Genomic DNA, 22,646 nt, shown 5'->3' on the forward strand with positions numbered 1-22,646 from the left:
CCCCCCCCCCCCCCCTCCCCCGTGTGATTACCGTCCCCGCCCCTAATTCATGTCACCTGTTGTTTGCGTCTTCAGTCCACATTCCCATTTACCTGTGCCAGATTGTAGCTGTACGTAAGTCCCTCTCTCCAGCGTTAATGTGGATGTTTCCCCAGTGGTCATCCGGCCATTGCTTTGTTCCGGACCATGATTATTGCCTGCCACTTCCGTACCCACACCTGCATTATACAACTACTTACCTGTGATTTCTTGTCTGAGTCGTGCGTTTGAGTACGCCATTGTACCGTGCCATTAAAATCCATGTACGCGCGCGTGCGTGTGTGTTTTTTTTTTGTACAAACAAATGAGTAGGCATGGTGGGGGTTGGTGATGTCACTTGGTCCTGAAGTTTCATTTATTATGGGTGTTGAGTAGGCTAAATTATCTTTAATTTATTTCTATCTGTCACTACCAAATGTCTTCTGCTTGAAAGGGACTTGAGAATGGGGAGGGTTAGGCAATCGATTTGCTGAAAGAAGGTTAGTAAGTAACTTTTTGTCAATTAAAATGTATAATTTATTTCAGCCAAATCTTGTGAGACTCATTGTATAAAAAATCTATTATTTCATTATTTTCCTAAGTCTAACAGAGGGTCTCACAAGAATATTAAATATGCTTTTTTTAGTAAGTAAAGTAAATATTTAACCCTCCTCTCCTCCCCTATAATAACATGTTCATAATTACAATGCTGTAATAGAAATCTAAGAAAAGAGCTGCATGCTTGAAAAATCACAAGCATTAAAATCCTTCTAACAGGAGCTAACACCTAATAACTAATAGCCACAACAATGCTAACATGCTGATGTTTAGCAGGTATAAGGTTAACCTGCTAACTAGCACTCAAACCAAAGTAGTGGAGGCTGATGGGTACGTCATTTGCACATATTTGCTCATGAACCATAACATATTGGACAAATTAAAATTTTCACCCAATAATGGTGATAGATGAAATATAAGTTGTTATAAATCATCCACATGGGTGAACCTGAACCTAAATGTAATGAAGCTACAAATAAGTCAATAAGCTTCATCTTCTGGGGATCATAAGTATCTCCAAAATGTCTGTTTTTAGAAGGCAATATTTCATTGGTTTCAAGATACACCCAGACTGTAATCAGCTATGTAATATCCAGCTGGGTAGCGACTGGGGTATACTTGTGACAACGTTGGAACACAATGTCCCTATTTGGTTCCAAAGGCTGCCAATGTAAAAGCTCTGGACATATATTTAGCTTTAAAGTTAATCTTGTAGCTTCCCTGAGAAATGTTTCAAAACCTGACCATTTGTCACATTCACTTCTAACTGGACTGTTACATGGACAGTTTATGGAGTTTACTAAGTGTAACATTCCCCATCCTGTTGCTACAAGTTCCATGTTAACACATGAAAACAAAAGTCCTCACAAGCTCAGCATTGATGTCAAATGCAAGCTACATTTCTAAATACCTGTGCCAGAGTGGCTTGAACTTTGCTCACTACAATCTCCCGTCATCACGGCCAGGCAGGCTGATGAGATGTACACTTAAAAACACACACAGGCTTAGAAATCTCCGTGTGTGCACTAGGCGAGCTGAGAGGAGCAGCAGGTGGTTGCAGTGACGTTGTTAGAACACAAGGAAGCGGAACATCTGGGATGGGTGGAAAGAGACGAGGCCGAGGCAGCGGCAGCAACGTCCAGCAACAACAGGCCCCGCAGAACCCAAGAGGAGGCACTCGCAGGGTACGTCCAGTTCTGTAAATATGAAATGTGGCCGCCATTAGTGAAGAGACTGGAAATAAGAACATGGGCACAAGTTTATGACGTTAACAGTCAGGTTTTATAGATTGAGTATTTATGTGTCTGCCTTTAAACATTACAGAAGTAATTTGTTTCCCCTGTTGTTATTTGGCTTGTGCCTGGGTGTGGAGAATTAACTGAGTAGCTGGGTGAGCCATGACTCATGTTTATGTCATCAATATAGTGGCTAAATCATGGCTAACTATAAGGACTAAGAGACAGAGCGCATAGATGGCAAAACGTATTAGAATTCACTAAGTACTGATGATTTCAAAATAAAATGTAAGCTGGTGAATTAAACAGTTTAACACAGACATTCCAGTAGAATCAGAGTTCAAAGTATGCCTTACAACACAGCAGATAAAGCTGTGTATATGTATCAACACACAGCACAAAGTCCATATACTGTATGCAGACGCTCGTTACTTCAGTGGGCTGAGATCATTCACATCTGTCTTGAAGATATCATTGAAGCACATCTGGCTTTGATGATATCTTCTTTTGTTTTGTTATTTGTTACCAGGGTGTGACAACCTGTAAAGTTATAATACTTTATAAACACCACTTTCAAAATTGCATTGCTTTAATTCTAAATTCTGACATAACACTGTTGCTGTATTTAGTCTTCCTAAAAAAACTAGCGTGCCACTACTACCAGTAAACCCTTTTCCTCCCACACTCAAAACACACGCAGGTTAGGCTGGGTAGTTTGGTAAACTGGACACTTTACAAATCCTCTAAAGCATGAATGCAAGTGTGTGTGGGCATGCATGTGTGTGATGTTAGTTTATATATATATATATATATATACTTTTCCTGACACTTTATTTACATTTAGCATACATTTTAGCATACCATTTAAGCAGTTGCACATTTTTGTTTTCCCATCCTGTACATATTCAAATATTTGTTCTTTTATTTTATTCATATTATTATTTCATGTTTATTGTATGTATGTACATTTTTCATAGTAGTTCATTTATATTTATATTCTGTGCTTTGTGACTGATTTTGCTGCTGTAACACCGTAATTTCCCATTTTTCTTGGGATCAATAAACATCTATCTATCTATCTATCTATCTATCTATCTATCTATCTATCTATCTATCTATCTATCTATCTATCTATCTATCTATCTATCTATCTATCTATCTATCTATCTATCTTTCTATCTAATGATGAGACCCTGAGCAGGATAAGTTATTTTGAAGATGGATGAACTTAATTGGGAAAATACAGCATCTGATCAAACTGAACATGTGTTTTTCCCCCTCCTCTGCTCTCTCTGAATTCAGGCTCTGCGGGAGCCAGCTGCTTTTGCCAAGTCTACAATTTGTGAATCGGACACTCCCCACGACAAGTTGACCATTGCCCAAGCACGGAGGGGCACACCAGGTCACACTTCTCAATAGTTTTTGTTTCCATTTCAAATCAATGTCATGCAACTGAGAGGAATAATGAAAGACTAGTGGGCGAATTACTATCATCAGCCATTATCAGGTATCAGTTGATATCAGCTGCAAAAAGTCATTTAACTATCAGTATAATAGTGTTTTACTGCTAATTATTTGGATGATTGCAGGGTTGGTCTTATCATTATCAATTTCTCCAGAGACATGTCACGCCATTTGACTAAAGAACTAACAACCGATTAAAAGTATGAAGATCTTGAATGGCTCATCAGATATCGGCATCAGCTTCAAAATGCCACATCGCTAAATCTCTGTAAATAACTGTCATTGTTTTTATTTAAAGACGTGTTGTCGTATTTCCTATCTTGTAGCTCATCGTCCGGTGCGAGTCTACGCTGATGGGATCTTTGATCTTTTCCATTCGGGGCATGCTAGAGCTTTGATGCAGGCCAAAAATGTGTTCCCCAACACACACCTGATAGTCGGAGGTAAAGGATAGATCTCACGCCCAGTGATGCAAGGAAAAGTTAGACAGTGTGTAAAAGAATGGGCTTTAGGCAGCTAAACATAAAAAGACTAATCTAAGAAGAAAATAGCCTTTAAACGACCAACATTCAACATCCCTAACAATCTCCCAGTTTAGTAATTACAGATTAACCCTTCCTTCCATCTTCTACGTCTCTGTCTTTGTGACCCTAGTGTGCAGCGACGAACTCACCCACAAGTTTAAGGGCTACACGGTGATGACAGAGGATGAACGTTATGACGCCCTGAGGCACTGCCGTTACGTTGACGAAGTGGTGCGGGACGCTCCCTGGACCCTTTCCACAGAGTTCCTCAAAAAACATAAGGTTAAAGGTCACGCAGTCACTGGACACACAGCTTCTCACAATGTCAATCAGCGACAACAGCAAAAGATACCTGGTGTTCAATCAGTCTGAAAACTGCAATGTTACACTCACAGATTGACTTTGTGGCCCATGACGATATCCCTTACACCTCTGCTGGATCAGAGGATGTTTATAAACACATCAAGGAAGCAGGTGAACATGACTGAATATAATACATGTAAGTCCTGTCGTTTCTCATAATACGTGAATGAATTAGAATCATTTATGTCTAAATGTCAGGGATGTTCGTGGCCACTGAGAGGACAGAAGGCATCTCCACATCTGACCTGATCACTCGCATCGTCCGTGACTATGACATCTATGTTCGACGCAACCTGCAAAGAGGCTACACAGCCCGAGATCTGAACGTTGGATTCATTAATGTCCGTGTATTATATTTAATCTCATTTAAAAAGCGGAATAGGGATTTTTTTGTAACAAACAATACAGAAAAAAAATCACCAATACACTGATGGTCACTTGCTTTGTCTTTAACCGACAGGAGAAAAAATATCGACTCCAGGACCAGGTGGACAAGATGAAAGAGACAGTCCGTACGGTGGAGGAAAAGTCCAAACACTTTGTCTACAGAGTAGAAGAGAAGAGCCAAGACCTCATCCACAAGTGGGAAGAGAAGTCGCGAGAATTCATCAGCAACTTTCTGGAGCTTTTTGGACCTGACGGAGCCTGGGTACCTACACTTTGACATTAATCCACATAAACACATTACATTAGGTGTGTTTGTGTTAAGTGGCACATCAATATTAATTTGATAGATCAGAAGTGATATCATTTGGTTGGTTTAGTCGTTGCCGGACAACCAGTGGACACTCCAGTAAGTCACAGCATAGGACATAGGCAATTGCCTGCGGCACCATTAAGTGGAGCAACACGGGGAAGTGAAAAAAAGTATTTGGAACGTCCCTTACACACCTTTATCACAGTTATCCCTCAGTCAAATCTGAACTCAGACAGGATACACACACTCCTGGAATCAACACAACTTACATTGGAGTAACAGGATCTCTGATCTCCACATCTCCACATGCATGTCCAAAAATCAACCCACAAATCATAGAGAAAACCTTTTTGCTTCAGAATCATCTTGTTTTGCTGTTTTCTTTGTGATTTACATGTGATACTTGTCCCTCCATAGTTTCAGTGCAACCAAAAATGGCTGAAGTTTGCAGAGGGCAAGAAATCATCCGACCACCACTGGCTCATACAGTGGAAATTAAGAATTCAAACGATTTTAACCTAACACAATAACGTTGTTTCCCATTCTGTGAACAATGCTAAAAGGCACTCTGGGTAATGGGGGAAATACCTGACTTATACATATGGCAGGATGGGTGAAAGTGAGTAGCCTACAACAAACAGCAAAACACAACATTAAAACACAGTAAAACTTTCTTCTGTCTCTGTCCTTGTTCAGCATGTGATTCAGGAGCGCAGTGGGCGCATGCTCCAGGCCCTGTCACCTTACTCTTCACCCCGTGGCTCCCCCAGCAGCAGTCCCACCAGAAGACGCTCTGTTTCTCCGGATTCCTCCTCTGCCTTTGCCTCTTCCTCCTCTCTCTCCCCTCCTTCCTCCCCCTCCTCATCCAAAAGGGCCACACGCTCCTCTCTTAAAGCTGCCTCCACACATGCACAATGAGCTCATCATGATACGGTACATAATGTGTCCAAAGAGGCTATTCATTCAAATGGATGAATTAAAAGGAAATAATTTATTACTGGTTTATTCATGTGCGATATATCATAATGTACAGTATATAATGTTTCTTCACTGAAAATAAAATATAGATGGTAAATGTAATAAATAGAACATTAAAGTATACTTGAATGTTATTTGTCTTCTGTCATTTGTCAGTCTTTGAAATGTTGAGTATATAACACATACTCAAAATGCCCTTACATGAATCAGTAATTGAGTATTAATGAGTTATCTTCATTTCAGACTGAACGATAATCAACCGTGTAATCCCTGTCTTTTAATGCTCTACACGGAAACACACTTTCTGTAGATATGGGAGGTGGGAAAGTGATTCTAAGATGATTGTATAGGTCTAAAGGAGACAGGCCAAATAGATGCTAATACATTTGAACAATGCACCGTTTGTAATTTCGAAGCAATAAATTCATGTAAATCCTCAGAACAAACATCTAGACAAATTCTGAATGATAATATGGCCATACATACTTTTCAACAGTCCAAATGCTGCTTTAATGGTTCGTTAAAGTGGCTATAATCCAAATTCTTATAATATGAATGCAGGCTTGTACACAATTGAATGGGGTCCCTCATAGAGATGAACCAAGAGAGAAATATCACCCAACTATGCTGCTCACCTCCGCTTCGTGGATCTTTATAGCGAGTTTCAGCTCATTATTTAGCTGTTTGTTTTGCAAATTCACTGAAAGTAAAAACTAAAAATTGCTCCATAACTGCAGGATCAATTGTTTGCTAAATAATTCACCATATTAACACAAAAGTTGATGATATGTCAACGTTGTGTTCACAACTTGTTTCCGATGCCTCCAGGTGGCCAAAAGGATCAGTTATTGCTGGGTTGAGCTGCTCTAATCAATGTTATTTTAACAATAAAATAGATCAAATTACTATTTGTAATGTGAAAGATGTTACATGTAGTTGTAAAAAACTATTATTTTAGCTCTTTGTTTTGGTATTACAAATAATTGGCTTTCATTTCCAGCAGTAGACAGCTGTTTTAGCTATAAAGCTCTGATAAACCAATTGTATATCCCTCTCCCAGCACCAAACAGGGGACAAAGTCACTGACAGATGATAGAAGCAGCCAAAGACCCAGGAGTTGGTGGAGAACTAAACAATACTAAATGGAGTGTAAATATTTGACTTACATTCATCAAGTAGCCAGGAACACGATTCCATCAATTGTGTAGCCTACAGGTAATTGTATGCTTACATATCTGACATAACTCCACGGTGATAATAATATAACATAAGTTGAGTTTTCAGCTTGCTGTGGCGTTCCTCTGCCCCCAAGTGGCCAAAATAGGCAATGTGTGCAGCTTTTAACTAAACTCTTAGCCTTAACATACTAACATAACTACTCTACTGACCTTAAATTGAGTTGTTCTAACTCTTCAGAATGTTATTAATACAAATACAAAAACATAAAAGCATAGGATTCAAGAAAGAGTTTATTGACACAGCCAAACAAAGATAGTGAGATACAAGATGTCCGACTTGTGTATGCTAATTGGTTAGCAAGTTTAAAAGTACTTATAACAGGGTGTCACTCTGGTCTGTAATTGTGTATCAGCGTCAGAGCAGTGTGATGAATATAATGTATCCACCGAGCATTTCAATTACAGTCAAAGTGCACGCGGGACGCTTGAGAGCTCCAAACACACCAGCGCATGCCGCACGTGGCTGGTGCGCCTCAGTGAAGTATCTCGCTCTTGTAGCGTCTTTGTCTCGAATATTTAAATCCTTGAATGTGACGTCACCGTCAGCTGTCCCTCAGATTAAAGATGGCGCCCTCTCATGCACTAAAGTGCTGCACACGGGCTCTGAACTGGGTACCTGTTCTGTTTATAAACCTGGTTGTCGGTTGGTCTTATTACGCTTACGTCGTGGAGCTCTGTGTGTGTAAGTACTCTCACTTTAGAAGTGTTCAGCTGTCGCGGGGCAGATATCTGCATGTGGTAACAGTTTCTGGGTAGCGAACTTTGATAAGCTACTTTGAGTGAGCTTTAAACTCATCCTGGCTGCACACTGTACACCAGTAAACAGCAGGGCAATATTCCATTATACTTTTGTTTCTCATTGGTTAACCATTGACATGCTATATCCTTCATAACTATAACCTTTATATAATATTTTCGGTTAGATTGGGAGAGAAAGGCAGTCTTCTTATCCAGTCATCAATATATAACTTCCTCATTCATGATAGATAGATAATAGATACATTACAACTTGCAATGCACCGTAACGTTAGAATTTATAAAGCCAGTTAACTGGATTTTTATCTCTGTTTTAAATATGCACTCTATTGTAACTGAATGAACGGTAATAGCTCTCTAATTTAAAACCTCCTTTAAATGATAACGTTACTGTTTTACCGTTTTGTTTAATTATAAAGCTGTCCAATTTATTTCCTGTTGACATTACAGTATATTGCATGCATTTATTTTGAGTTTATATTTTATATCTTAACTTGATCACAAGTTGACATTTTACAAATTATAATTATATATATATATATATATATATATATATATATATATGTGTGTGTGTGTGTGTGTGTGTGTGTGTGTGTGTGTGTGTGTGTGTGTGTGTGTACAAATGGTTTTTAATTGTTCTTTGAGCGATGGATAAACCTTTGGGAGCCAGCTGTAAAATCATGACGTTAACCAATATCAGCCATATTGAGGGATAGCTTTAATTAACAATACGATAGCATATATTATATTGTTATTATTCAATATCTATGGGAAGCTGTAATGATGGCCTTCTGTTAAAGGAGCAAGCTACCAAACCACCACCACCACCACCTAACACTAGTATCAAAAAAAACATGCAGTGGTCATTCATTTGTAAATAACTTAAGTAGATGCAAACAGAGACATAGAGACAAGTTATTGTTTCACAAAAAGAGATTAGACATTAAATCATTAGTTTCCCCACTGTAAACAGACTCATCATTCAGCATAGGAGGATATGGTTTTCTTCTCTTCTCTCACAATCAAATGTGACCATTCAACCTCAAACAGGTCTAAAGCAATTCAGCTTACTTGAGTATTGATGGTATTAATTTTGCAAAGATAAATAAATTGGTTGTCAACTTTTAAATTAATTGCTACTATTTTGACAATTGATTAAGTGGTTTGATTCATTTCTTTATGAAAAGTTTCTTTAATGTGAATATTTTCCAGTTTCTTTGCTTTTCTATGAAAGTAAACTGAATATCTTTGGAGTTGTGGACAAAACAAAACATTTGAGGACGTCAATTTGGGTTCTGAAAAGCACAGATCAACATTTTCCACTTTTTTCTCACATTTAATGGACCAAACAACTAATCAATTATTTGAGAAAATAATTGTTTGTTGCAGCCCTAGATGGTATTTTTTAGCAAATATATATTGATCAGTTGTGCATGCCATGCCATGCCATGCCTTCACCCACTGCACTAATGCTAGGTTTTATAGTTAGTTTGAGCCTGAAACCGCTGATACCACGATCATACTGCAGTCATACTACAGTTATGTCCGTAACTCAGCGGCTGTGGTCAGGACAGGGACATCCCTGCTGCTCAGACAAAGCTCTCTGTTATGGGTGGGTCACTGCTGGCCGTGCCAGGCTGCTGCCACATTGTGTGTGTGTGTGTGTGTGTGTGTGTGTGTGTGTGTGTGTGTGTGTGTGTGTGTGTGTGTGTGTGTGTGTGTGTGTGTGTGTGTGTGTGTGTGTGTGTGTGTGTGTGTGTGTGTGTGTGTGTGTGTGTGTGTGTGTGTGTGTGTGTGTGTGTGTGTGTGTGTGTGTGTGTGTGTGTGTGTGTGTGTGTGTGTGTGTGTGTGTGTGTGTGTGTGTGGGGGGATGTATAAGGCTTTCACTACTGCATACTAATAGGTTTTGTCTTTTCCTTATTTAGATACAATCCCAAATAATGCAGAACGAAGTAAGTAATACCCACACTTCCTCTCATCATTCATAGCAACGATCATACCAGAGATGCCAATGCAAACCCAATTTTTTTTCTTTTTCTCAACAGTCAGCTATTTGGTCATCTTTCACATTTTCCTTGCCATGTTTATATGGTCCTACTGGAAAACTATCTGGTCCAGACCAGCCAGCCCCTCAAAAGCGGTAAGCCAAAAAAAGAAGATGAGAATAAAGATTTTTGCCATGAATACTTACTGTTTTCATGTTTAGAAGGTAAGATTTGGTAAATATATGTACAGATTGTCCACGACTGTCCAATAGACATTTACAGCTTGTTATTTATCAGGCACTCTTTGATCCATGTCTTTTCTCCTCCTGTCAGTTTGCTCTGCCCAGAGCAGAGAAGGAACTGTATGAGAGAGAGGAGCGAGCCGAGATGCAACAAGAGATTCTGAAGAAAGTGGCAAGGAATTTACCCGTGTACACGCGCACAGCCGGAGGAGGTGAGGCTTTCACCGAAGCAGCAAAACGCACTGGTTGGCTTCCGGTTTTTAATGCCCAGTAGTTGCTTTAAAGCAGCCCACCAGAGGGAATTTAACTTTTTAAGTAACTGTTTTACCATTGTCATCATAGACTCAAATGAAATTGCATAAATGTGTTGCTACATTATGTCTTCCCCTTTACAAGTGCAACACTTTATATCTTCATAAAAGAAAGTAGTCTAGAATGGTCCCTGCTAATGCATAGCAGGCTCATCTGCACTGTGTTTATTGGACTGCATACATTAGGAGGTACACCTATTTCTCTAAGGGCCACACCTGGCTGTTCTACTCAATCTTGCTCTCACCTACTTGGTCTCTCAGGGACATTTCAAAAGACACTTTATGAAAATAGTTCCCTCATATTTATATTCAACCTTTTATTCAACTTATAGAATTAATGAGAAGTTGTGGTTGAAAAATGTAAAAGAGCAGGACATTTCCAACCAAAAGAAAAATGCACCTGGAATTTGTATTTTGTTTGAGTATCTGCCACCTGACATACTCCACAACAGTGTACTTTAATAATTATGCTTACATTTTCTCTAAATAGCTATTCGATACTGCGACCACTGCCAGGTTATCAAACCTGACCGCTGCCATCACTGCTCAACCTGTGAGATGTGAGTGTCTACACTGTATTATTAAGGTTCATCAGTTTCATTTTTTACTGTTTTGCCCAAAGGGGCAGATGCGTTTCAACTGATTCTCACTCCAATTTTATGCTCAGGAACATTGGCTGCAGTAAGACATTAACTGTAGCTTCTGGTAACAGAAAGTGAAGAGAAAAATACAATTGTGTTGCTGTTGAAAATTAAGACAATTAGGGGTTAACAGAATGTTTTGGGGGATTTTTAACATTTGTATCCATTTTTTAATATACAACATAAGAAGAAAATTGAAATTTCATTTTTAAATAGTGTGCACTATGTACTCCCTTCTATCTATACCTGCTCCTCCATTGTGAGTGCTTCTGTGTAATTGGATCAGCCAAATATCTAAATTGTTAATATCTTCAAGATGGTACTAACATGATGTATGTTTTACTTATTCTCACTCTTCAAGGTGTGTGCTGAAAATGGACCATCACTGCCCCTGGTAGGCTTTCTCCTTTTTACTATTCATTTAAGCTGTTTTAATTCCATCATGATGAAGTTTGCATGCCCCGCTGTCTGTTAGCAAATCATCTTTTTTTCTCTAAAAGAAAACATAGAGCAATAGACACTTTCTGTCTCATGTTTTTGTTGTGTTCTCTTTCAGGGTTAATAACTGTGTTGGATTCTCAAACTACAAGTTCTTTGTGTTGTTCTTAGCCTACGCCTCACTCTACTGTGTGGTAATTTGTGCTACAGTCATCCAGTATTTCATCAAATTCTGGACCGTGAGTACAGAAGCTTCATCTTTTTTTCTTCTTTTTTAAATCAACATTCTCTTGTGGTTGTGAATGCAAATTTTGGTTGCAGTTTATTAAAGGTGGTTGTAGAATCTTTTAAGTCCCATTTCACTGAAAACATCGGCCTTGGTTTAAAAACCATTGACTTTCTTGGAAACCTAGAAATGTTGCCATTTAGAACAAAAATGAAATGAATTCTGAAATTATAACATTCAGCGCAGTCCGGCTGTGGTGATGCATGTGATGATATCGTTGTAAGATCTCGACCAACTGGTTTACAAATGTGTCACTGTGTTACACAAGTGTGTCATGCGATCACTTATCAGGAGATCCTCTTCAGCGTACTGCTTAGCATGAGACAATGGCTTCTGTCACGTAGTCCCAACAGTAAAGGAGTATATTGTGTTCTACAAAAAAAATAAAATAGTACTACACGTACAATACGATGCTGTGCAAAGACAAGATGTAGACCGCAAAATAACTATAAATTATTTTCTACTTTACTGCAGACAGTTGTTGGGTAATTTCACCTTGATATGAGAACAGGAAATATTCTTGCAGACTGACATGACTAACACTTTTGTTGTTTTTCTTCCCCTCCGAAGAAACAGCTGCCTGACACGCATGCCAAATTCCACATCTTGTTTCTGTTTTTCGTGGCTGCTCTTTTCTTTATCAGCATCCTGTCCCTTCTCAGCTACCATCTGTGGCTTGTGGTAAAGAACAGGACCACTATAGGTAGTTATACTGCTGGTTACATCCTTTAAAAAGTCACTACTGACTGACTGACCGACTGACTAATATTTTTTTACATCCCTTTTCAGAAGCTTTTAGGGGTCCTGTCTTTGCAAACGGTCCAGACAAAAACGGGTTTTCTCTGGGTTTTAGCCGGAATGCAGCTGAGGTGTTTGGAGATCAAGGAAAGTACTGGCTATTTCCGGTTTTCTCAAGGTAAGTCTACTTTAATCTGATATAATCGAAGCTATCAATCACCGTAGCAATCACAATGATGCTAATAATTAGCGCTGCTGTCTGTCTTAACTGTGCTCAAGGATTTGCTCTGTATTAGAATACTTATGAACTTCATTTCTATCATTAGTGTTAAAGCTATTTTAAATGGAGTGAATACTTGTCCCAAAAGTACAATTCACCCTGAATTTATCCAATGCTAACACGTTTACTAAAACTTGATCTATTTTTTTTATCAGTCTGGGAGATGGACATTCCTTTGTTACCAGATTGGTACACATAGACCCTGAGCAAGCAAACAGTGTCCTCCAGCAAAATGGCAAAAGGCTAGTATTGTTTTTCTCTTTTTTCGAATATTGAATTGGTTTCCCTTTAGTTTTGATTGCTGGTTGTTAATCTCTAATGCGTCTTTGATCACAGCCCTGCTGATGGGGAGGCCAACACTTGTGTACTCGGTAACAATACACAACGCACAGCAGACCAAAGTGGTTAGTTGTTAATGCTTTTTCTCATGTTTTTTTTTGCATTCTTTTGTATTATGGCTCATATTTTCAATACTATACTACAAAATTGAATCATTTTAACATTTCCTGAACATCTCTTATGTCCCTTCTTTTCCTTTTAGACGGAGGCCAGACAGTCGCGGTGAGAATGGAGAGTGAGCCATAGCAGGTATGTGAACATGAGTATTCTAAAGTTTTGTTGGTTTGTCCTGCTGTGTTTATTTGTAACTTGGCTGTTGCTGCAGGTTTCAGGTACGTCAGTAAATCATGATGCCTTAAGCCAGGAGCATCAGCACCTCTGGAGCCATCCTCCACCATCATTTTGAGTTGACAGTGCAGCCTCAAGCCACATGTTTTGTGTGTACATTATATGGACCATCCTTCATCCAGCGGGCTTTAAACCAGCATCCCAACAATACTGTTATCATGTAAAAGGGAACTGTACAGCGAGCACTTAGACTGCACCGGTCTGAAGCAGAGGTGATTCACAGGTTTTGTCTTTGTTTTGAGCCAAAGACATTCAGATCAGTTATTATTGCATCTGAAAAACCCTGGGACTTCTTTTTCCATTTTGAGCCAATGCATGTCTACATATCTGTGTTCATATACACGGATTAATCACGTTGTACATTCCGACTAGAGAATCCTCCTTTTGTCAGTATTAATCAAGCATTAATAATTAGCGCGTGCGTGTGTGCGTGCGTGTGTCGTGTGTGTGTGTGTGTGTAAACTCCAAGCACAGTGCAATTATTAAGACCAGTAGTCAAGTACCAGGTCGAATTTACAGTTTACATGATGTAATATTTATAGGTCTTTGTGTTTACACTTTTAAGATATTTATTCTTTACATTTCAAATGTTATGCTATAGCCAAGACATAATGGTGATATAATTACATAATTTGAGGACCAAATTAACTATTGTAAAATGGTGGTTTCATCTAATTTCAAATAATTGTTTCACATAATCAATAGATCACAATGAGATGGCCATTTTCATTGCACTATAAATATTTGTAATTTATTTGTGTTTTTATAAATGAATTGAATTGTCTTTCAATGTATTGATTTTTATTGAAATTGATTATGTTGTATTTATATTTATTTTGTTATTTAAATGATCATTGTCCTTTTTCACAGAACGTTTTCACTTTTATGGTCAATCCTTTGCTACAGTATATATTAATTTTTAAGTTGATCAGTCTCTAGTGTTAATGACAATGTATGTAGTCTTTATTGATTTTACAGTTTAATAACGTTTGTTTGAAAGTAATCACATGCAATTAAACCAATAAAACTGTTAAAAGATGTCACAACATTCAGTAACATTTCAATCCACTGTGTCCTTGAGCCTGAACCAGGTTAGGTAAGGTTGACTTTTTATACCAGTAATTAAAAACTAGGCTAGTGTCATCGTAAGTGCTCCTCCCTTGGCTTCTGGAAGACGATTTATTCATTTTAGTGGAAATGATGCACTGAGTGTGATCAGCTGACTGAATAATTGCGTCTAGATGTTACTGACCGATTGCTTGTACGCATAGAATCTCACTGTAGTTGAACAAATAACTTTACTGACCAAACTTGGCTTAATGCACCCCCAGTTCTAGTTTTTTTTTTGTTGATTTACCTTCATTCTTCTGATAATTGCAATGTAACCATACGGTGTGGTTTGTGTCATTTTCCACAATGGTGTGCTGTGATTTGTAACAAATTATAATAATTAAATATTCTTATTCGACTGTGAAACAGAGGACTGACTGGATTACTGGGGACAAGATTAGCCGGGAAAAGGTGAATGACCTTAGTGCCATTCACTTCTCCACAACAATGCAACAGATAACGGAAACCCTTCATAGCTTGTTTATAAAAGACTATCCAAGTTTTTCTAATTATAAATATTAAGCTTTTCTTTTTTAAATTTTGTATCCATTTAATTAGTAACATTTTCACAGCTACTTTAATGTCATACTGAAATTTATCCAGTAGTGTTAGAATGACAATCTCAGCAACACTCAGACAACCACACACATTTTCTCAGAGTGCAGTCTGTTTCTTGTACTTCTCCAAATAATTAGCATTTAGTGACTATTTGAGGTGAATCTCTATTACATTTACATTACATTTAATGAAATAAATAAAAATGTTTATTTGTCTTTCATTTAAACCCGATCATAATGCCCTCATGTTCCAGACAAGCATGTTGTCCGACCTTATCAACCTCAGCCTGCTTGGGTAAATAATTGAAAATGATTCAGTAGTCACATCCTGCAGATTCAGCAGATAACAGGGGGACATGATGTGACACTAATGACAAACCAATGTAAAGAAAATAATGTTTGATTAAGAAGTGCTGAGTGTGGACTGAAGGCACTGATGTGTTCCTGATAGCTCGAGCTTGAAAGAAATGTCTTTATCTTTTTAAAATTTTTTATATTTACTGTGTAGGAAACAACCCTGTCAAAGTTCAGCTCTCCTGACACACTTAATGGGTCTCACTTATAGCTAAAACTCTGACCTTTGTATTATTTGAATTACTGTGACTCAAGTCTGTGAATGAATGAGCGACAGTTAGGATTTACGGAGGTGTTCTCGTAAACTTAAGGTGCCATCCCACCATTTCACTCCTTAAAAGTCACCTAAGGGGAAAAGTACACTTGCTGTTAAATGTGCTACTAGAATGCACAGCAGACATTGCAATGGAATAAGAAACACACTTTTTTTTAACTAGAACTTGTTCTGTTACAACTTATCAGGTTGTATGGTTTTAAGTCATTTCTACAAGGACTAAACAACCCAAAAGATTTCTTTCATCTATTAGGAATATCTGCACGCCATGGAGGAAATTCAACTCAACAGCACCATTGATCCAGCTTGTTTACAAGAGCCCCCGCTGGCGATCGACGTGATAAAGCGTAAGTGACCCACGTTCCCACATCCTGCTTGTTGATAATGTTCCTTATCAGCCAATCTGAGCTAATGACATTAACAGCTCACTCAGCAGCGTCACGCATGCGGCTGTGTTTTAGAGTCCATATGATATTGCTTTATTCTTCTTTTATTTTCCTCTTTTGAAAATCCCACACCTTTTTATTTTTAATTAATCCAAGCTAAATCTGTGTTGTGCTGTTTGTGTGTGATCATGTGTGTCTCATAAATATATCTCTTTTCCTATGAAATAATCTGATCCCTTTTCTGTTTTACATTAGAGCTAGATGTGTTTGGATTGTGTCTGTACTCCATGCTCACCTTCATGTCTGGCATCTCCCTGCTGCTGTACCTGGAGCAGTGTGTCTACATTTACAAAAAGCTGCCCCACCCCCAGAAGACAACCATCATTTGGATAAATGGTGCAGCACCAGTAAGCGTTCGGGCCCGTTTGGGGTTATAAAATTGCTGACAATTCTAAAACCAATAGGACAATAATCATTATCAAACACTTTATATTCATTTTAAGATCTTGGAAAAGTCCGCCTTGAAATACTACATGAAATCTGAATTTTTGCACATTCTTGTGTTGCTCTGTTTCAGGTCATTGCCACCATGTCTTGTTTTGGGATGTGGATCCCGAGGTCAGTCATGATCACAGACATGACGTCCAACTGGTGAGTTTTCTTCCAACTCCACCTAAATTAGTACAAATTTTCTCATACATTAAAGTCTTTCTTTCATTGATATTTCTAAATAGCCGCATATATGACAAAATATATAACATTATATATAAATCAGACATGAGTCTGTATCTGCCAATGTTCTCTTATGTTATCTGCACTTACTTCCTGTCCTTACTTTTAAACTTTAAACTACCAGTGACCAGCATTTGTCAGTTTCATATCTGTTATCTAACAGCTGTGACCCTAAGCTAGATCTCACTCTGCAGTGAAATCATCACTACTGTTATCTTGTTTAAAATGTCAGCTTCTAGGTTGTAATAGAAATCACTATCTTCCTTTGTTACTTTCTCCTCCATATAGCTTTATTCAGTTCTTTTTTCAAGCCTTTGTAACAGGCAGGCTGTCATTGTGAATAATTTAATGCAATTAAGAAAAAAAATCAGTAGCCTATGTACAATTTTATCCAAATGAGTTTTCTTTTGCAAGACTCTGTCCCTGCAACCATTCATGCATGGGATACTAACTGTTGGCATGACAACTTTGTACCTTACGTGAATTAGCTTAAGGTCACAGCATATTTGAAACATTCTATTAATCATTACCGACACAAAGACCATACCACATCTCGAGCCGGCATGTGCTCAACTTCAATAAAAAACAGAAAATCTTTATAGGCTTTCAAATTTATGGGATTTATATACTCTACATTACATACAGTAAAGCATATTCAACAGCTGATTCAACTCCACATACAAGGGCTGTTTGTTATTTGCCCTCATGTGTCAAGAGGTGTGTTTTTATGAATTGAATGAATACATGAAAAGGAAATTTGTCATTTGGCCACAGAGGGATTTTTGAGAATTACTACATACCTGCTCTCTTTGAACTGGCCTAAATCACTTCTCCTCTGTGTAGTTATTTTGCAGTGGTGATGTATAAGGTCTTGGTTCTGATAATTGAGGAGTTTGGAGGCAGCGCTGTTTTTCTGAAGCGGTTTTCCGGTAAACCCTTTAAGATTACCACAGGACCCTGCTGCTGCTGCTGCCTCTGTTTACCCCGTGTGCCCATGTCACGGTATTTACACGTGTTCATATAAATACATTCTGGGTGCTACCGTTCCAGCTCTAATAATTAAATCCTATGTTCTTTCCTGCTAACAAATTGAGACGTTTATGGCAACTTGATCCTGCTTTTATTTTTATTCATACTCTTAATATATCGACTGCACAATGTGTTGTGGTTGTGTACATTTCTAATGTGGATCTTTCTTTGGATGGGATCATTCAGGCGATTGTTATTCTACCTGAAGTTGGGTTCTCTTCAGTATGCAATCCTAAAGACCGTGCTCTCTATCCTCGCCGTAGTATTGTGGACAAATGGCAACTTTGATCTGTCTGATGTAAGTGTTTGAAAAAGTTTCTACATATCTGATTGTACTGAGAATAAAATGACATGAAATTTAATTAGTTCTTTGTTTTTTTCCCAGCTAGAGATCACTGGTACAGCCATTTGGATAAACCCATTCATTGGCGTTCTCACCATCATCGCCCTTTGGCCTGTTGCCATCATCTTCATGAACACTAACAGCTTTCTACGCAGCCTCAAAATTGTACCCAAGTATGCCATCTACCAAGTGAGTCTATACAACCAATACCATTTACAATGTAAAATCCATTTTTAACTTTTAGTACAATGGCAAATAAAGGAGTAAGTGGGAGCCTGGTGAAAGAAAATTACTTCCTGTGTGATTATCCTATTTAGTGAAGGAAAAGAAAAAACAATACACTGAAAAAGCAGCAGGGTCTATAGGAAATGTTGTCTCAGTTTACAGAAGCACCACACACACACACACACACACACACACACACACACACACACACACACATACATATACCGGTAAACTAGAGTTTTAACACATATCCCCTTGGCTGTATGTTTTTTACATTTCAATGTTTGTCAAACCTCGGTGCTTCTTTGTACAGCACTTTGGTCAGCTTAATCTTTTTTTAAATGTGCTCTAGAAATAAACTTTACTTACTTACTCTACTCGTTTGTTTCCACAATTTCAAACTCCTGCTGAAAAATATTGATATTTAGAGATGCCAAGAAGTGCACCATTAACTGCATTTACATTGTATGTACAGGAACTGATCCGGTATTGGTTTTCTTCTTAGTTAATACTTGTGCTGAGTCAGCTGCAGACATCAATCATTAACATCGTGGCCTTGGATGGAACCATCGCCTGCGCCCCTCCCTTCTCTTCTCAAGCTCGTGGCTCCAGTAAGAACCATCTCTGAGTGTCCGTTGCTCAAATGTGAGGTGAAATAATTAATCTGAAACCCAAACTTTCCTTTCTCTCTCTCTCTCTCTCTCTCTGTATCTCTCTCTGTCCTGCAGTGCTAAATCAACAGATAATGATCATGGAGATGTTCATCCTCACTCTGCTCAACCGGTTTTTGTACCGTCGTACATATGAGACACTTCCCTCTGAGGCACATGACAACGACCAGAATTCTAAAGTCGCCCTGCAGACTGCTCTCGTGGAGCATGACGTCTAAAAGAGGAGACGTGATAATTGAGTAAAAGTCAACACAGCTTTTTATGAAGTATGAGATAATCTATCATCAAATGTGATATGATATAACATTTCACCTCATTCTGTCACTCAAATGTAACAAAAGAGAACGTCACTAGTCTGGTGACTTTCAACCCTTTTGTCACTGGCTTTTGTCAAAATCGGTTTCCTGTGAGTCAGTGGTTCCCAACCTTTTGGTCTGAGGAATCCCCACGGTCCTGTCAGATGAACTCACTTCATCAGTTTGCAATGCATGTTCCAAATGTGTAACACTATTCATTATATAAAAGTGGATATTGTTCATGGTTTCATAGTTGTTGAACGATCAATATTCAGGTTGGTTTGGTCAGCAATTGTACTACTACTACTAGCCTAGGCTACTTCTACTTGGAATGAAGCTGAATGTTTTAACCATTTATCAAATACTATCTCAACTTTAATGATCTTCACTACTTTCAGCTATCATTTGAACTGTTTAGTCCTTACTTTTGGCCATTCATTTCTACCACTTATTTATTACTTTTAGCTAACTGTTCAAATTTCTGTACTCGCTTGCGTGTTTACACTCTTAACTAACTGCAACTTGTAGTGTTTAGGTTTACAGTGGATTTACTGTTAAGATGTAAACGTATTCTTTTAATCAAATCCTAATTTATATAACATTTTTGTACAAGTACCCCCTGGGGGCAAGTGCCCCTGGTTGGGAATTCATTTGATTTATTTCGCACAAAAAGCAACAGCAACAATGATACATTTAAGATACATTAAATAAAACAGGGCATGCAAAGGGAACCCACATGGCTTGTCACATTGGGTTCCCTACCATTTTTCAACAATTTATAACATAAAGACAATGCAGAATGACAAAACTTAAAGGGTTGTTTCACCCAAATTCTGCCTGAGGAAAAGTCTCTCTGAAGCTTGTCTACAGTGAGCTTTGTTGGTTGCCAAGAGTAGATAGGACAGTGATTCTGGAAAGAAAAGTTGGATGGTTGAGTTGTTTACGTGTTTTTTTTGTCATGTTTTCAGCCCAAAAATTTAAATTTCATTTACTTACCTTGTACTGGAGTGGAGGCAAAAATTCAGAGATGGAAATTTCAAAACTTGTGCAAATATGCCAATACTATGTGATAGATAGAAGAAAGAGAAGAAGGAGGATTTATTTTCGTTTTTCTGATTTAAGTGAATTGACCCCAGGAATAGTGTATCATTTTTCCTTTTTCTTTTGATTGATATCCCTCTTGTGTCTTTACAGCAAATATGAAGCTGTCAATTTTCTTATCTTGGCAGGGGGTTATGTGCAGGACCTTTTCTGTGCTTGCAAAATGACTGGAGTCTTGCTAATGCATCTCATATAATATTTACCATACAGATGTGAGAGTGGTATCAATCTCTCATCTACGTCTCTGCAAGAAATCAATATGAATATTTATCAAAATGGCAAACTATTCCTTCAGCTTTACCAGTTTTACCAATATTAAAGACATTGGGGGTTATAAATATCTGTGTGCTAAGGACAACAATTTTCGATTTGCCCATGAAAACACCTATTTATTTGTGGTAAGGTCATGTGTGTGAATGTTTAAATGAGACCTAGATTAACATCTGATGTACAGTATTTTCTTGTACTAAAGTTAGTAGTAAATGCTTACAAACTAAGAAGTATTCTGTTTTGTGTGTGTGTGTGTTTGTGTGTGTGTGTGTGTGCACGCACACTCATTACAGTACCAAGGTTGCTTATATCAAATTAACCTATACTGAGACTCAGTAAGCAGTGGTAAGCACCAACGTGTATTTGATAAAAAATGATCTCGCTATTGTTTACCAAGCAGCATGCACAGGGAAGTGTTTGTACACTGTACATTTTTTAATTGGTTTCAATTGGATTTTAGTGGGTTCTGCAATAATGTATTTGGACAGAAAAAAACAGACATACTTTTTACTAATGAATTAATGAAGGAAAGCTAATCATTGTTCGTTATCCTTTTCAACTGAGTATCAGTGTGACTCTACCCTTAAACCTCCTCCTGGGTCTAAACATATATACAGTCTACGGTCTTAACACAGCCTGAAAAACAGCCAGATTTGTTCTATGATTGCTGACCTACTTCCACAGACTCTTGTGGGACAAGGAATGCATGCGGATGAGACAGCAGCTTTATTTTCAGACTCCGTGCACTTAACAGCCATCTACAGTCAAACTGTGCCACGTGTTGTTTCTTAGGCAACCACAAGAGACCGTGCTCATTCCACCCCAAAACCAGTCGCCTCTCCTTAACTCACATGATTAATTTATGTTGATTATTTGTTTTTAGTGCAACCTTTTTAGTGCAACCAGAACAAAATCATTGCATTTCTATAAACAATATATAAAACATAGCATTAGTTTTACTGTTATTTCACAAGGAATCCTTAAAGTAATTTGTACATGGTATTTATTTCCATTGACTGGTTCATAAGATTCCTTAACAATGTTCCTATCAATCACCTGAAAAGATGTATGAAAATAAACGATGGCTTGAGCACTGTGTCAATTGCAGGATTGAATTTGACGTTTTCCAAAAATCACATCTCCTTTTTACTGAATGCTAGAATTCTAAACAATGCTCAAATTAACATTTAGAAATAATAACATTGGCAAAACCAGACAATAAGAGAGATCATATTAACACTACCATTCAATTACAATTACATAATCATTGTCAATGGCTTGTTTTTCTTCAGGACTCTGTTAAGGTTTCTAAAAGGTCAAGTCCTCTCACAACATTGATCCCTTTAATTTGATTTAATAATAGATACGTCAACAGTTAAATGGACTTCATTGATCTTCACAAGAAGCATTACATTTGTTTTTCTAATAGGTGTAATTATGCATTTCGAAACAATGTGCAGCATAGTGGACAGAATGAAAGAGCAAAATGTAGGTCAATATGCTAATTACCTAACAAACTTGGATGTGATAAAAGGTTGTACTTTACTGCAGTGACTCTTTGTAAAATTACATTTTTTCTACATTTAATTTATTTTTTAGCAGACTGGGGTGAGTTAATGTAGGTTGCTGTGACACACTTGATGTGAAAAAGATCAGTTTATTTAGAATAAAAGCAAATATGTTCGATAAAAAGATTACTGGGCTGCATGTAGAGGTACATTGCATTAATCTGGATAATATTTTATATATAAAGGCAGAACATTTTGGAATAAAAAAATTGGCTCTATTAATGGAGTATTTGTCTGTGCTGTTATGTAAACATAGTCATCAGACAGAGAGGAAGGGAAAGCTGTGTTCAG

At 37.9% G+C, this 22,646-nt stretch overlaps 3 protein-coding genes across 3 annotated transcripts; all 3 read left to right on the forward strand.

The window, feature by feature from the left end:
* Positions 1 to 1,458: 1,458 nt before the first annotated feature.
* On the forward strand, positions 1,459 to 5,896 carry LOC117955734 (choline-phosphate cytidylyltransferase B-like). Its single transcript, XM_034890414.1, has 8 exons — positions 1,459 to 1,760; positions 3,114 to 3,213; positions 3,602 to 3,718; positions 3,930 to 4,081; positions 4,195 to 4,273; positions 4,361 to 4,503; positions 4,623 to 4,811; positions 5,556 to 5,896. Exons 1-8 carry the CDS (start codon positions 1,674 to 1,676, stop codon positions 5,775 to 5,777), a joined length of 1,089 nt encoding a protein of 362 aa, XP_034746305.1. The 5' UTR covers positions 1,459 to 1,673; the 3' UTR covers positions 5,778 to 5,896.
* A 1,715-nt stretch (positions 5,897 to 7,611) lies between these two features.
* Positions 7,612 to 13,850, forward strand: LOC117955735 (palmitoyltransferase ZDHHC20-like). Its single transcript, XM_034890415.1, has 13 exons — positions 7,612 to 7,757; positions 9,757 to 9,783; positions 9,877 to 9,971; positions 10,150 to 10,270; positions 10,860 to 10,929; positions 11,372 to 11,404; positions 11,567 to 11,687; positions 12,305 to 12,437; positions 12,524 to 12,650; positions 12,908 to 12,994; positions 13,089 to 13,163; positions 13,294 to 13,340; positions 13,417 to 13,850. Exons 1-11 carry the CDS (start codon positions 7,640 to 7,642, stop codon positions 13,159 to 13,161), a joined length of 1,005 nt encoding a protein of 334 aa, XP_034746306.1. The 5' UTR covers positions 7,612 to 7,639; the 3' UTR covers positions 13,162 to 13,163; positions 13,294 to 13,340; positions 13,417 to 13,850.
* A 1,954-nt stretch (positions 13,851 to 15,804) lies between these two features.
* On the forward strand, positions 15,805 to 20,841 carry LOC117955736 (organic solute transporter subunit alpha-like). The gene is made up of 8 exons (XM_034890416.1): positions 15,805 to 16,081; positions 16,376 to 16,527; positions 16,698 to 16,771; positions 17,696 to 17,854; positions 18,068 to 18,179; positions 18,267 to 18,413; positions 18,955 to 19,060; positions 19,178 to 20,841. The coding sequence occupies exons 1-8, from the start codon at positions 16,003 to 16,005 to the stop codon at positions 19,336 to 19,338; spliced, it is 990 nt and encodes a 329-aa protein (XP_034746307.1). The 5' UTR covers positions 15,805 to 16,002; the 3' UTR covers positions 19,339 to 20,841.
* Positions 20,842 to 22,646: the final 1,805 nt, after the last annotated feature.

The sequence above is a fragment of the Etheostoma cragini genome, chromosome 13 (assembly GCF_013103735.1).
Source record: "Etheostoma cragini isolate CJK2018 chromosome 13, CSU_Ecrag_1.0, whole genome shotgun sequence".
Taxonomy (NCBI): Eukaryota; Metazoa; Chordata; class Actinopteri; order Perciformes; family Percidae; genus Etheostoma; species Etheostoma cragini.